The sequence below is a fragment of the Hypanus sabinus genome, chromosome 3 (assembly GCF_030144855.1).
Source record: "Hypanus sabinus isolate sHypSab1 chromosome 3, sHypSab1.hap1, whole genome shotgun sequence".
In the NCBI taxonomy this organism is placed as follows: domain Eukaryota; kingdom Metazoa; phylum Chordata; class Chondrichthyes; order Myliobatiformes; family Dasyatidae; genus Hypanus; species Hypanus sabinus.
In genome coordinates this window covers 39719206-39734992 of record NC_082708.1, presented here as the reverse complement: position 1 = coordinate 39734992, position 15787 = coordinate 39719206, and the positions used below count along the sequence as shown (strand labels likewise).

The following is a 15787-nucleotide window of genomic DNA, read 5'->3' as shown; positions in this document are numbered from 1 at the left end:
CATAAGCTTTTCTTTTCTTCTTGACTAGATTTTCAACAGCCTTGGTACACCACGGTTCCTGTATCCAACCATCCTTTCCCAGTCTCATTGGAACGTACTTATGCAGAACGCCACGCAAATATCCTCTGAACTTTTGCCACAATTCTTCCCTACATTTCCCTGAGAATATCTGTTCCCAATTTATGTTTCCAAGTTCCTGCCTGACAGCTTCACATTTCCCCTAACTCCAATTAAAGGCTTCCCTAAACTTATCTGTTCCTATCCCTCTCCAATGTAAAGGAGATAGAATTGTGATCACTATCGCCAAAATTCTCTCCCACTGAGAGACCTGACACCTGATCAGATTAATTTCCCAATACCAGATCAAGTACAGCCTCTCCTCTTGTAGGCTTATCTACATATTGTGTCTGGAAACCTTCCTGAACATACCTAACAAACTCCACCCCATCTAAATCCCTTTCTCTAGGGAGATGTCAATCATATTTGAGAAATTAAAATTTCCCACAACAACCCTGTTATTATTTCCAGAATCGGTCTCCCTATCAGCTCCTCAATGTCCCTGTTACTATTAAGTGGTCTATAAAAAAAAACACTCAGTAGTTATTGATCCCTTCCTGTTCCTAATTTCCACCCACAGAGACCCCATAGACAATCTCTCCATGACTTCCTCCTTTTCTGCAGCTGTGACACTATCTCTGATCAGCAGTGCCACGCCCCCACCTCTTTTGCCTCCCTCCCTGTCCTTTCTGAAACATCTAAAGCCTGGCACTCGAAGTAACCATTTCTGTCCCTGAGCCATCCAAGTCTCTGTATTGGCTACAACATCATAGCTCTAAGTACTGATCCAAGCTCTAAACTCATCCACTTTGTAATTGTAAGGTGAATACTTATGGCAATTGAACATGCTGAGTGACAACAGCAGCTCAGTAATATGCTTCTGCTCTCACACTTGCAGGATGCTTCCTTTAAGCATTTTCCATTACTTCTTCGTAGAACACCAGGTGAATGAAATCTGAAAATAGCCTAGGAGATACCCTGGGTTAAGCCACATGCTTTAGGCAACAGACACTGGAATGTAGCATTAGGGATAGGATGAAGGAGAGCCAAGAGTTGTGGATCAAAATTAAGTGGCTGAAGGAGAAGAAAAGATATCATTTATGATTGCAGATTTAAAAGAATTAAAAGTCACACTGTTGAACATATAACCCATCTAGCTTTAGTAAGATTTAAGAGCAGAAATAAAATTCAAATTAATTCAAAACTAATATCTGATAGACCAAGAATAGAATAAAAACTTGTTCTGTAAGTGAACGAGATCAAGTGATTGCAGTGAAAGGATATCAGAATGTGTCAGTAACAAATTGATTAAGTTGATACATGGGATGGATTGGGCCCTCTGGTTCATGGAGAGTGACATTATTTGGTTATTAATCAAGCTCCAGTTAAGCCATGCAAAAGAAAACTCTATATTTTGCATCCATAATTCAAAGGGAACCTAGAAACACTGCAGAATGAACAAAGATATTTTCCTACAATGGTAGGAAAGAGTGTACTATTATTTAAAAAAAATGAACAACCCATGATGTATTTGCTATAATTCCACTTAGAGAGCAATCCAAATCTGGACACCATAAGCCTAACACCATAAAGAAAAAGAATCTTATGAAGTAGGCTACATCAAACCTGTTCCACCATTCAACAATATCATGGCAGACGTACACTTGGGTCAAGTTCAACTTTCCTGTCTAACCCCTACAATCGTTGAAAGTAGTATTCAACAAAATTTGGCACAGAATTAAATTATTAGCACAGATAACTGAACAGACTAGTGGAACAAAATAGATGTGTTCCTGATGAGAATTCTATAGCACAGGTCACGAGATGTCAAAGCCAAGTAAAAGGAATGCAGAGACCAGAGAGTTTTATGGCTGGAGACAGTGAGAGGAAGGGGGCAAGACAAAGGATAGAATTAAAAAGAAAATTTCAAAAGCAAGTAATTTTGTTTTTTCTGCACAATGGACATTTAATGTACACCTCTTTGTAATTGCTGTTGTCACAATAAGACATAAAAAATCTTAAATTGTAAATGTGTAAATGAGATAGCAAGAAACCAACTTACTGACAATAAATTTGAAAGTATATCCATGCAAATAATACCCAATAGAATCAATGCATGAACTGCAATATTTTATTTTAGTTTACAGGAGTAATCTATCATTACAGGTTGCAGAAAGAAAATGTTCAGTGATATTTACAATCATTGCAAAACATAGCTCTATACAAATTTTATCCTGATCAATATGAACAATATTTTGTAAGAACTATTGCATGTAAAGCATACTAAAAACAATAAACACAGATAAAAGGGGAAAAAGCAATTAAGATATGACAATCATCTGAAAAACTATTACATATACCATCAAGTTCAACCTGGGAAGATGATTCTATTAGATATAGAACACAGTCAACCTGCAACATTTTAAAGCTGCTAATATTACTTACATTGGTATATTTTGTTATACTACAAGGAAATCTATACTTGTTAACAAGTTCTATTCTCAGTACTGTATAAGATTCTTATTAAATATATTCTACACATTTGTAATTCAGATGGGAGGACACAACCTCCCCCACTGAAAAATATAAAAACTTTATTTTTTTTTTACAGATTCAGACAAAAGTAGCTCATGCTTCAGTGTTGTGCAAAATTCTCTAGGTTTAATTAGCATATCATTTATAATTTTATACAAAAGGAAGGGGAAGGCTGACATAAAACAAACTTGGGCCAACCAATATTTCAGTTTCCCCATCTTTTGCACAACTGCAAGCACTAGATACAGAAATGCAAATTATACAACTACTAAAATAGTTATGGTAAAGAAAAACAAAATAACATACTCAGCTTGATGAGTGACTTCCCTACGATATTTTAATTCTGTAATAGGTTAGAAACTATCCAGTCAACAGTAAGGTTATAAGACAAAAACATTACTGATAGAGACATGATTAATAGAACTTTCTACCACAAATATGCTAAATATTCAGCAGTAAGAAAGAGAAAAGCTTCAAAGCTTCGCTCTCTCCCTCTCTCTCATTAAGGCTATAAAATGCTTTGTGCAACAAATTAAGCCTTTGTAGGCAATGCTAAAATATTGCAGTGCACAAAGAGAGAGAATCTTTGCAATAAAATCTACAAGCTCATCAAAATATAGGCACATACACTTCCATCACCTAATGCTTAAGAGTAGACTTACCCATATTTTAATAATTATGAAATTTGCATGAAGTTCATTTTGTGGGATAAAAATTATTTCACAATTAACTGCTAAGTCTTTACTGTAATTTAAACTTTAAAGCAAGTCTGTCTTCATTATCTGGTTAACAAGGCAACATTAACACTACAATCAGCAGTGTGTATTTCCTCCAAGAAATGCTTGGGTTAAGAAAAATAACCTAATCTTTTTAAAAAAGCACTGATGCACATTTGTTTAAATTCAGCACAGCGTGGTTATAGCAAAATGGGGTCAGTGGTGTAAATATTCTTCAGTTTAACTTTGCTTGTTCACATGTAGAAATAAATACAGAAACTATAGAAGGCATTATAGGAAGTAACAAAAAAACTGAACAAAAATGAACATTACAACAGAAGAGCTTTAAAATAAACCAAACAGAAATGCTCCAGTTTTTAAATATCGATCTCATGAACAGATTTATTTTAAAAAGAGTTCTTGAAGCAATGTTACTTCTTTTTTATATCAGCAGCATGAAAGACAAGGACTATATTACATCACGGTTAGCAGAAATAAGTGGAAGTATTTACAGAATGACACAACAATTGCTCTCTCCAGTCTTTTCACGGTTCCTTTGACCTAGAGACATTAAATAAAAATTTTGGTGAGAAACAACCTTATGACAATGTAGTTTTCTTGTTTCACTTTTCCCCTGAAAGATTTTCATTTCCACATAGCCCCCACTGAGTAGAGAACAGAAACAATTCTCATGCTGCTGGAAGAGGCTCAATGGATTACTCAGATTTCCTTTTTCTATAACCATGCAACTGCTCTCTATTAAAATACTTAAGTTTTAGTCAATTTCACATCTAACTACAAATGAAATTGAGGTAACTGGAAATGAATCAATGGTTCATTGCAGGAAACATACAGACATTTTGTACAGAGTTGAAAATGTCAATTAAATGACGAACCAACTGTCAAAATAATAATGAGCCTCATTTCTTATTTGCATAAAAATTAGATTGCAATCACTTTCAAAAAGAAAAATCTATAGCATTAACAAAATACAGATGCCAATTTATGCACTACAAGTAAGCATGGTCACAGATAATAGCCATATTAAATGACCAGATGTCAGCTAAGGGCAGAGGGCCCTCCCAGATCTACCAATAAAAGTACATTCAAAATAAACATTTCCAGTAAAATATAAATTGTTTTCCTTTTTTTTAAAAAAAAGAAAGTGCAATTGAGTAGGTCCTTACCCTGGGAATTTGGCTCTGGCAATGTTTCTCTTGCAACCAGGTGCATTACAGTAGTTTTACCAAGCGGAAGCTTTAATGCTGTAAACGGCACATGATAATTAATCTCAAATAATTTATTCAACTAAATCTCCAGCAAAATACAACTGTTTAAAAAAGCAAAAGAGAATCAACCTATTCAAACTCTGCAAGTTTTAAATAGGCAATGGCTTCCATTGTATAATATTGTTCTTCTGATCCGATGATCCCTCATTGCAACTCTGAATCATGCTTTGAAATCAATCCACATCATTCAAATTTCAATCGACTAGAGACAGTTATCATGTCACATAAATGTCCAATGCGTAACTGCATCGAACAATAAATACCAAGCAACTTCCCCATGATATTTAGTGTTACAGCAGTCGGTGAATTCTGCATCACCTATATACTGGATGTTATCACTGTCCAAAAGGCATAGTGTACCAGCCTTCTCTCATCCAGAACGTTGATATGGAATTCAATGATGGTGGTACCAATGAAGTTTAATGTAAAAGCCAAATGCTGTCAACATTAGGACGGATGAAATTATAGCTTTGACTTCCAAGTATGAGCTAAAATGATGTTTTTCCAATGCAAGTTCTGTCTGCCCTGATGACTGTCATTAACCCTAAGGGTGACTTTCACAGGAGTGGAGGATGAGAATGGCTGATTACTGGGGCGGATTCCTAAACAACACATGGCCATACACAGGATCAAGAGGAAGGATGAAGTGTGGTTGGTAATGGTGAAAAGTAGAGGGAGCACAATGGGATGGGCCAGGTATCCAGATGGAAATCTTGAGGAGAAAGTGATGAGATAGAGCAAGATGAAAAACAGAGGGGACTGAGGCTCTAAAGAGGGCAGGAATTCAGAGAATAGGGGATCAAGGTTGGTAAACAGATTACAAGAACTTCTATTGGTTTACTCTCAGTTTATTTCCTTTCTTCATTTCCTTTCATACTTCACACATCTCCAAAATTAACTTTGGCTATGAAGATTATTAGCATATTTCTGCCAATATTATCAAATTCTACATTCAGTCCACCTTTTCCTTCAGCCATTGTTACACAACATGCCCTGCAGTATTTCATTCTAAAATAGGTTAATTATGAGTTTTTGGAAATGTTCATCCAGGAAATCTGTGAGTGAATGAGTGAGAGAGGGAGCGTATGTAAGAGTACATCAGAAACAAAAATAAGTGTGGAAGAAAAAGTGAAGCAAAGGAAGAGAGAAGCAGTGGAAGGTGTGAGGACAACATTGATGAAGCAAAAGTTAGGGAGGAAAACCAGTCACAGAGATAGAGCTGAAAAGGGCAAACATAAAATGTTATATAGCAAAAAAGATGGGAAGAGAGAGAGTACCTAGAAACAATTACATACACGCCCCCTTACACACTGTACACTGAAGAACAGAGGGAGAAACACCTTCAGAACAAAAGAAAAAGAGATGGAGAGAAAAATTAGAGGTAAAGAAAATATTAGACAAGCTGAAATTCAGAGAGCACCACACAGATGCTCAAATAGGAAGAAAGAAGTGATATGAAGTGAGAAATCAGATGGAGATTAAAGCAAAATAGAAAGAAAACTAAAGAAAGAAAAACAAATTAAAAATTGCGAGTGTGAGATCGAGCAAGGGAGAAGTGAGAGAATGAAAGAGTCTGAGAGGAAGAAAGACATTAAGAGGACAGAGTGGGGGTAGATCTGCATGAGACAGATAATTCAGAAAATGCCAGAACAAAGAGAAGGGAAAGGAACATTTAATGGATGCAAACAGAGGGAGAGAGAGAGCAATAGAAAGGGAGATAAGGAGTGACCGAGGATTATCTATAGAAAAGAGAAAAAGGCCAGAAAAGAGGCAAAGCAGTTAGTGCCACCACCTCACAGCTCCATGGAAACTGGTAAACTCTGACCACTGATGCTGTCTACTCTCTCATTGACACTGATTTTCCACCAGATGCTCCAGATTCCTCTGACATCCTAAGTACACTAATAGGTTAACCAACTAGCATACATATGGTTAACTGGTTAATCACAGCAGAACTGACAGCAAAGTGAGAGAAAATATTGCAAGTATACAAGGGTACAAGGAGGGACAGCATTGGACTGATAGGCATACTCTGCTAGGAAGGTCATATAATCAATATGTAAGCATGAATCTGGAATGACAGACAAAATTATTGGGGAGATAGAAGCAAATGACTTAATTTGGTAGTTAATGTAACTTTAACATAAAAGATTATCCCAAATGACCCTGATTGAAAAATAGCAATGGTCACTGGGATGAAATGTGATGTGGAAGTGAAGAAACATGGGAAGGCAGGATGGAGGGAGATCAAAGAAATCTGAAGTAAAACTGAGATTAATTGACTGGCATGGTGGGTGGCAAGGACAGAGGTAAAATGCAGGTAGGTGTTCTGATTTGGTTTATGTAGGATAGAGATAACAAGTGCAGATATATCACAAAAACAAACCTGGACAAAGGAAGAATAGCGAGCTATTCTGCTGATATCGAAATAGATTTCTCTTGGTGATGAACTGAATGTAGGGCTTGAAGTAAAGATGAGAGATGAATAAGATGCATGTTTAACTTCAGTGAACGGATGGTGAAATGAACAGAAGCAAGAACTATGCTGAAGATTGTCTACCTAGAAAGTTGATTGAATTAGCATGATAATATTCACTAGAACCAAGTTCTTGGTGACAATGCCAGCTAGTCATTCAGATAGCATACTACATTTGTTTAGTTGAAGATACTGGGTGAATCTAGATATTTTAGGATATAAATTAATCCCACTGTTATCTCTGCAATGTGGCATATGTATAGCAACTGGAAACAAATTAGATGGTAGTAGTATTTAGTTTTATCATACTTCCCACAGGACTGGTTTGGGGGGGTGGGGGGCAGGGATGGATGTTTCATTACATTGGAGGTGGTACGTGCATGCTTGTGTTGTTATCGGACATATGCGAGAAAGTTATTGCAGTCAATAGACCATCACAAAGCAGATAAATAAATTAATTAATAAAAATGTTGAACTTAGAAACATTTACTTAGATACTGGATAACATTTATGCTGACTGTAAGTATTGATATTACTGAACTGTTTTCATCAATGATAATGGGACCTTTGTTGTTCTTATAACATTCTTACATGCTATTGATTAGATTTCTTACCTCCAAGAGTGACATTTCCATGTAGAAATCGCCCTTGATAGATGAGCCGAAGAATACTTGGACTGCTGACAAATTCATCTTCCCAATCTTAAAGACAAATAAATAGCAATATTAAATCTAGATTTAAAATGTTCCACCTCTACCATGGTACTGAAACAGGCCAAGTCCTTTTCTGTCCTTTTCAACCAGTCTGTTGATATTGATATGACAAACCACATTATCCTCTTCAAATAAATCTTCACAGTCCAGGGGATTCAACATAGAACAGTATAGCAGTAGGCCTATTGGACATGATGTTGTTCAGACCTATATAAACCTTCTCTATGATAAATCTAACCTTCCCTACTACACAATCCATAACCCATTTTATTTACATCAATTTGCCTGAAGTGCATTCCAGGCACCTATTACACTGCAAAAAAAAACTCCTCAAAACTTCCCTCCACTCAACTTAAACCGATGTCTTCTGACATTGGCTTTTGTCACGCTGGGAAAAAGGCACTGGCTGTACACTATAACTACACCTCTCAATCTTATTCACCTTTATCATGTCACCTCTCTTTGAAGTGAGGGAGACTGAGAACAGCATTAGCTCACTATCTTTACTCATAAGGCATGCTCTTGAATCCAAACAGACTCCTGGTATATCATTTCTGTACCCACTCTAAACCTTCCACATCCTTCCTATAATGGGACAACCCGGACTGAACACATTACAAAAGCGTGGTATAATCCAAGTTTTTTAGAGCTGTACCATTTCCTTAATGTTCTTCATCAATTCCTTGACTAATGAAGGGCAACATATTCTAAATCTGTGCCCCATTAGATTTTGTAAAACAATGAATGTCTGTCAGGTCTCTCTGAACTCTTAATATGTAGGGTCTTGTATGTCTGTTAGTGAGTAAACACTGTTAATGTCTATAGAAAGTTTGCTGATAGTAACTGGGTTCTTTCTTAGTCTCAGGCATCGTTAAATTGTGAACGTCTGTAAAGTGGTTAGATAGCTGGTTTGATAGATTTTTGCATTCAGGCTTATTATCTATTTGTAAAGATTAATGCCCTTTTGTAAATCCAAGGGAATGCTGTATGTCCTGACATAAGTGAATGAGGAAAATGTCTAATTGATTTATGAGGACTGTGTCAACTTACCCGGGGTATGTTTGAAAAGAAAACAACTTTTGTCTCAACACAATATCATAGAGTCTATCTGTCTCTGCACTTGTGAAACTTGCATTTATGGGGGTGGTGTCACAAGACTTCAACTGGGACCAGAGATCATGATTGGTGCCTCGAACTTAGGAGTGGTCTCAGGAGCAAGCTGGAATTTGGAGCTCCCTCAATCAAGTGGAGACTAGAATCTGAGCCCAGAAACCTTTGTGCCTTGCAGAAATCTTTCTCTTGATAAATAGTATTTTGTGTGGTTTATCTGTTTTCTATTTTATGATAATAAATTAGGCTTCAGTTATTTTGTAATGCTTATGCACTTATTACCATATCGCCTGGACACTCAAATAGTCTGGGTCTGATTAATCCAGCCCACAAAACTTTAGCATTGCAAGCAGTTTCCAGCAAGTGGACAAGCAAGTTGACCAATACCATATGACTTATCTCGGGTCTCCAGATGGACAAATAACTTTTGAGCTTTTTGGATTGCTGGTTAATGTTCTAAGCAAATGGGGCCATCCCAGATGTCTGAGAAAGTATTTGCTGAATTGTCTGACTTAAGCTTCTGTGTGTAGTACCACAATGCCATAAGCACATAGTTTTTCCTTCTAGAAGGATTCTCTGTCTCAAGTAGGGTGGATTTTTATGACTGCATTGTGGCAGTTAAAGCTGAGCCCTCTGAGGAAATCAGGTGACTGTAGTAAGAGATGGCCTCTGAGTACTCAGGACACTGCTTTAAGTGAAACAGCACACAGGGCACTGGAACATGTTGAGCACTCTGAAGTTAAACAAGTTGCCGTGGTAGGTAGATTGGCTACTGTAATGCAAAAGCAATGCATTCACACAGCTGCTTGATGGTCGATTCCGTAAAGATATGATCTATGGTCTTGCAGCCGGACTGGGACCCAGATACTTGCGGTGGGGATATATGGTACAATGATGATGATGATTCGATGGGGACAGAAATAATGAAATTAAGGGACACACCCTCAAACATGCAAAAGTTAGAAGAATGCTGATGAACAAAATCAAGCTGCAGTGGTTGTTCCTACTACCACTGTGAACACTTTCCACAACTACATTATCACTGAGTTCCAAGATTTAGGCCAAACTTGTCTCAGCACCCAGGGGATCCTTGATCAGCTGGCTCACCTGCCAATAGGATTTAGGAGCTTCCCAACTGTTTTTTTTAAATGTGCATGAATTGATTCAGTTAGGGTCATTAATGACAGAGCCATTGGCCTCAGCTGAGTTACAGGCTGGTCAGGCTAATGGAGTTGAACAATAGTTGAATAGTCATACAAAGCAACACACATAAAATGCTGGAGGAACTCAGCATATGAAGCCATCTATGGAAAAGTGTAAACAATTGATATTTTGGGCCCAGGTGCTTCATCCGAAACATCAACTTTTTACTCTTTTCCAAAAATTTTGCCTGCCTGCTGAGTTCCTCCAGCATTTTGTTTGTTGCTTTGGATTTCCAGCATCTGCAGATTTGCTCATACAAGCTGTCCGTGCTTTTAACCCTGCCCCTTTGGATTGGGATGCATGTCCTCGGAGACTGGCAGTCTATTTGCCCAACATGAAGTGTCAGAAGTAGATTGGGATAAAGTGCAGGTAAGACTGCTTTTAAATCCCGGCAGCAGCAGAGGCATCATGAGTGCATGATGAATGGAACTAGGAATGCCCCAAAACAGCCAATAATTGTGACTCAACAGTTGGTATTCAAAGAGCCCCTCTTCCCATCTTAGTAGAAAGGAAATGTTTCTGTTCCTGCTGAAGACAGGGCTGAATAAGGAAAAAGTTGACGGTGTAACTACTGGTGTTTTTAGTGTGTTAAACTGTGAGCATTGTGACCCAGGTAGTTACATTTGATAGCTCAGACCAGGAGTTTCCAACCTTTATTACGTCATGGACCCTTACCATTACCTGAGGTTAAGAACTCCTTGAGAACAAATGTATCAGTCATCCTTACAGCCTCTACACCGGAATGTAATGTTAATCCAAAGGAGGAGATTCCCTGGTTATTTCCAGTCATGGCTGCATTGCACTCTGGATGGCAGGTTAATCAGTGTGTCGCATAGGACTCCAGGATTGATACTATTGCTATAACTGCAACTCACATTCCCATCATCCAAGCGGCCTTATGTAACTATTACCCTTTGGTGGTCACAGCATAATAAGCAACAGCAAATCGCCCTGGTGGACTCTGGCTAAGGTTACTTTATTACATGGGAATCTGGATCTATATACAGGGGAGCACGTGTATTCAGGGATTAGAGGGATCAGATACTGATGCTGTACTAACAAAGTTCTGTCTCGCTATTGGCAAGGGACCTCCTTGATCTGTCCACATGCTTACCTCCCAGGTACCTGAAAACAGTTTGAGAAATGATTTGTCAACTGGAACCTCTATCTCAACACCCTTTGGCAAATTTGCTTTTGGTATTATGAAGTGTCCATTCTGGTTGGAAAGGCAAAATGAGAACTTGTCTTTATACCCTTGCCATCACAAATAGTAGTTGTCATGCAAAGTAGTCTCCCTGGAGGGCAGAAGCAAATTGATGAGACAGTCAAGTCCCTCCTAAACCTGGAAATTCTCCTTCCTTCCTTATGCCCTTATAATAGCCCTGTTTAGCCAGTTCAGAAGGCTGATGGTTCATGGCACATGATCATTGACGATCACCAGTTAAATTGGTTTGTCCCTCTGCTGGCCACAGCTGTTCCAGATGTTGTCACCCTTACTGAGGACCTTTCCAGCTGGATTCAGTTATAATACTTTTACTGAGTTAGCTAAAGCTTTCTTCTCCATCCCTATTGCTGAACAGTCCCAAGATCAATTTGCTTTTACATAGGATAGCCTTCAGTCCATCTTTACACTGCTTCCACAGGGTATGTCCATAGTCCTAATACATACAGGACGACAGTATGAGGAAAAATCTATTCTGAGTTTGTGGACAAGGGTAAGCTGACAAAGCAAGAATTAAAACATTTGTAACTAACTACTCCTCCACTTTTGTTTTCAAAGATTCTTGCCAGAATGTTGCTTTGCTCTATTTTAATGTTTGTCTTGTGTGTTATGAGATGTCGAACATCTGTTGAGACCCAATGAGCCATTGACAACCTTGAGATTTCTGAAAATATTATTAATGTTTCAAGAAAATATATAAATTATGCAACGTGTGCTAATTGGGGGCCTATGAGGAAATGTTTTAAACCTAGAGTGACTGGCCTCAGACAATCTTTTCTATGAAACAAGGTTAAGTGCCAAATTGATTGTAATTTGTCTCTTGCATCCCTGTAGTGTTTGAAGCTCTTACTCATTCTGTTTGAGTTACCAACAAGTTGTTGTTAACATCTTGTTGATGTGTTCTTCTTCCCCACTCCCCCCTTAGGGATTAGGACATTTTAATATGAACATTAAGGTTAATCCTTAGATCTGTATAATTTTCTCATTTTAATAATCAGGATGATATTAGTTTTAATATTTCAACTGATATTAATATGTACTCATTGCTTTAAGCAGAAGGAAGAGTTCTAAATATCAGAATCAGGTTTATTATTATTAAAACAATGATAGTCTATCAGATTGAAAGACCACTTAAATCTTTCTGAGTTCTTAGAATAAGGGGTCTACATGACTATTAGTGAGTAAAATTTGCCAGTGAGTAAACACCGTTCATATCTGTAAAATGTTTGTTGATAGTAACTGGATTCTTTCTTAGTCTCAGGCACCATTAAATGCAAATATCTGTCAAGCGATTTGATAGTTGATATTCTTTTTGGATTTCAGCTCATCACTTATATGTAAACATTAATGCCCTTTTTTTTAAGTCCAAGGGAACGTTGTATGTCTGGATATGAGTGAATGAAGAAATGACTATTTGATTTATAAAGACTGTTTGAATGGACACAGGATGAGTTTGAAAAAAACAAGCTGCGTTGAAACAAAAAGTCAGAGTTTATCACTTGTGAAATGTGTACTTATGGGGTGCCTTTCCCGGCTTTGTAAGACTTCAACTGGGATTGGAGATTGCAATCGGTGTCTAGGACCCAGAGGTAGTCTCATGAGCAAGTTGGAATATGAAATTCCCCTGACAACAGCAACAATCAAGTGGTGACTAAGAATCATAAGCCTTGCAGAAATCTTTGTGACTTGCTATATAGACTATATTGTGGTTCATTTTATTTTATGATAATAAATTAGACTTCAGTTATTTTGTTGTGCTTGTACCACATCTCATAGACACTCAAATAGCTTAAGCCGATTAATCTAGCCCATTACAAAAATCGCTCTCATTTTCAAGTTGCTACTTGAAACCTACCCATTTAACCAAGTTTTACTAATTAGACCTAATAGCTCAGCTTTAATATTTTACTGGTGAACATTCCTGCTGATTTTAAAGGCAAAGGAATGTAGTAATCCCTGTAAAGGAAATAGTAATTCTTTTATCTAATGAACAAACAGACTGTGTAGAAGAAATAAAGACAATAACTAGAATTTTTGATCTGCAAAATATAATATGCATCATGGGAATGTGATCAAACAAAATAAGATGGATCTACACAGGAAGGTATTAAAGCAGATAATCAAAAGCTTAAGAATGGCTTGGAGGAGATCAAATACAGAAGACTCTCTTTGGAGAGTTAAAGGGAAGGAAATTCCAGGGCATGCGGCCATAGCAACAGAAGGCAAAGCTGTTAACAATGCAGTAATTAAGGGTGGATTTTCAACTGGCAAAATTGCAAATATCTGAAGGACCATGGGTCTGTTCAGAATGCAAGAGTTCAAGTGAGGTAGAGTTAAAGTATCTTAAATTAAGAAAATTTTAACATAGTAGTGAAAATAAAAGTTAAAACCACAGATGTTGGAAGTCTGAAACGAAAAGGGAAAATGCTGGGAAAAATTAGAAAATCAGGCAGCATCTGAGACCATAAAATAGGTACAGAAGTAGGCCACCGAGTCTGCTCTGATCTATTTTCCTTCAATTCCACTTTCCTGTCTTCTCTCTCTAAACTTTGACACCCTTTCCAAAGAAACTATCAACTTCTGCATTAAATATACCAAATAACATTGGCCTCTATGTCCATCTGTGGCAATAAATACTGTGGATTTACCAACATCTAGCAGAACAAATTTCTCGTCTCTGTTCAAAAAGGACATCCTTGTAATTTTAAGTGGTGCCCTCCGGTCTTAGACTCCTTCACCGTTGGAAACATTCTTTGCATGTATTCTCTATCCAAGCCTCTCAATATTCAGTAAGTTTCAATGAGATTCCCTTTATTTTTCTAAACTCCAGTGAATATAGGCTGAGAACAAAACTCTCCTCCTGTGTTGACCCTTCCATTCCCGGGACTTTTGGATCCTCTCCCACACCAGCAGATACCTTCTTAGATAAGAGACAAAAGCTGCTTTCAATACTCCAAATGCGGTCTGACCAATGCCTTAAAAAGTTTCAGAATTATATCTTCAATACTACATGCTCTTCCACCCATCTTTGTATTTTCTGCAAATGTGGCCACTAATCCATCAAGTCCATCATCAAGTATTAACATATAACATAAAAAGTAGTGGACCCAACACAAGCAGCATCTGTGGAAAGGGAAATAATTAACATTTTAAGTTAACACCTCACTTCTCCTTCCACAGCTGCCTCATCATCTTATTGGTTCTATCATTTTCTGTTTTTATTTTAGTAGGATGGTGTTGCTAAATGAGGAGCTATTGTGCTAAAGTGCCAAGGAAGGAATGAGATTTAGGGAGCATCTCACGTTTAAAAGGTAAATTAAGTGTGCTCAGAGATGCCATGAAATGTCCATTTGTAGAGACACCAAAGGGATGGGCAATTGTTTTAGTAGAGGAATTAAGGCAGAGGCTACATAGCACAATGGCAGAGGTCAGAATAGGTGGCTCTAAGTGATCATCACAGTCATGGACCAAATGTCATGCAAATACATACATTTCAGATATCAACATTGTTAATGGAACAAGTAAGCCAATTCAAAGAACACTTTGGACTTTGCATGTTCTCCCCCAGAGCCTGTGGGTTTCCCCCAAGTGATTTAGTTTCCTCCCAAATCCCAATGAAGTGTGAGTTGTTAGGTTCATTGATTGTTATGAATTTCCAATAGTACAGGAGGCGGAGTCTTAGTAGGCATGTGAGAGAAACCAGGTTACAAGGAAACAAGTGGTGGAATGAGATTGTTGGAAGCACCAACATTGACTTGCTGGGGCAAGCAACCCCCAATGACTGAGGGAAATATGATGCATTGTTCTCCCAAATCTGGTGACAGTTTAAATTTTTTTTTAAAATAATTTCACAATAGTTAGGGATACCCTAAAACAACTAAAGCATTATAGCTAAAAGAGTTGCACTGTAAACCAAACCCAGATTAAAATCTCGAATCAGAAAGAACTGCTTACCCATCGGCCAGTTTTCATAAACATGTTTGGCAATGTCGGCTGCTGAGTCATTGGGTGAAAATAGAAATTCTTTTGTTTTTCCACTGACCAAGATGAGTCGTAAATTAATCTGTTTAAAAAAAAGGGAACATTCATTGTACTCCAGTGAAAAATCTAAATACTTGTACATATTTGTATTTGTGCTCAACATTAATACTGCTGTTCAAAACAGAAACAGCAGTCAATAAATTACATCCACACTATGCCAAATTAACAAAACAAAATTATGGTTAACAGACAGTACACAAGTTTCCTTTAGCATGAAAAAGAAAATTAAAATACTTTTATGGTCACAATTAACTTTGGATGCCATAATTTACAATGGCACATAGTAAAGTACAGCACTTACAGCCTTGTGAATTGTAAATGCTAGTGGATGATACATCTTGGCTCTTACTCAAGACTTGCACCATAACAAAAGTCAGTCTTCAGCAACTGCAACTCACTCCATATGATATCAAGAAATAGTTGAA

General features: G+C 37.5%; 1 protein-coding gene across 1 annotated transcript in view; it reads right to left on the bottom strand.

Annotated features, from left to right (window-relative positions):
* Positions 1 to 2170: 2170 nt before the first annotated feature.
* The window catches only part of ubl3a (ubiquitin-like 3a), a 56398-nt gene continuing 42781 nt past the window's right edge, over positions 2171 to 15787 (bottom strand). The window contains exons 2-5 of the mRNA XM_059964124.1: positions 15276 to 15384; positions 7688 to 7774; positions 4496 to 4573; positions 2171 to 3869 (exon numbers count right to left, since the gene is read on the bottom strand). Coding sequence (XP_059820107.1) covers positions 3817 to 3869; positions 4496 to 4573; positions 7688 to 7774; positions 15276 to 15384 — 327 coding nt within the window. The 3' untranslated portion in view covers positions 2171 to 3816. The remainder of the gene's footprint in view (positions 3870 to 4495; positions 4574 to 7687; positions 7775 to 15275; positions 15385 to 15787) is intronic.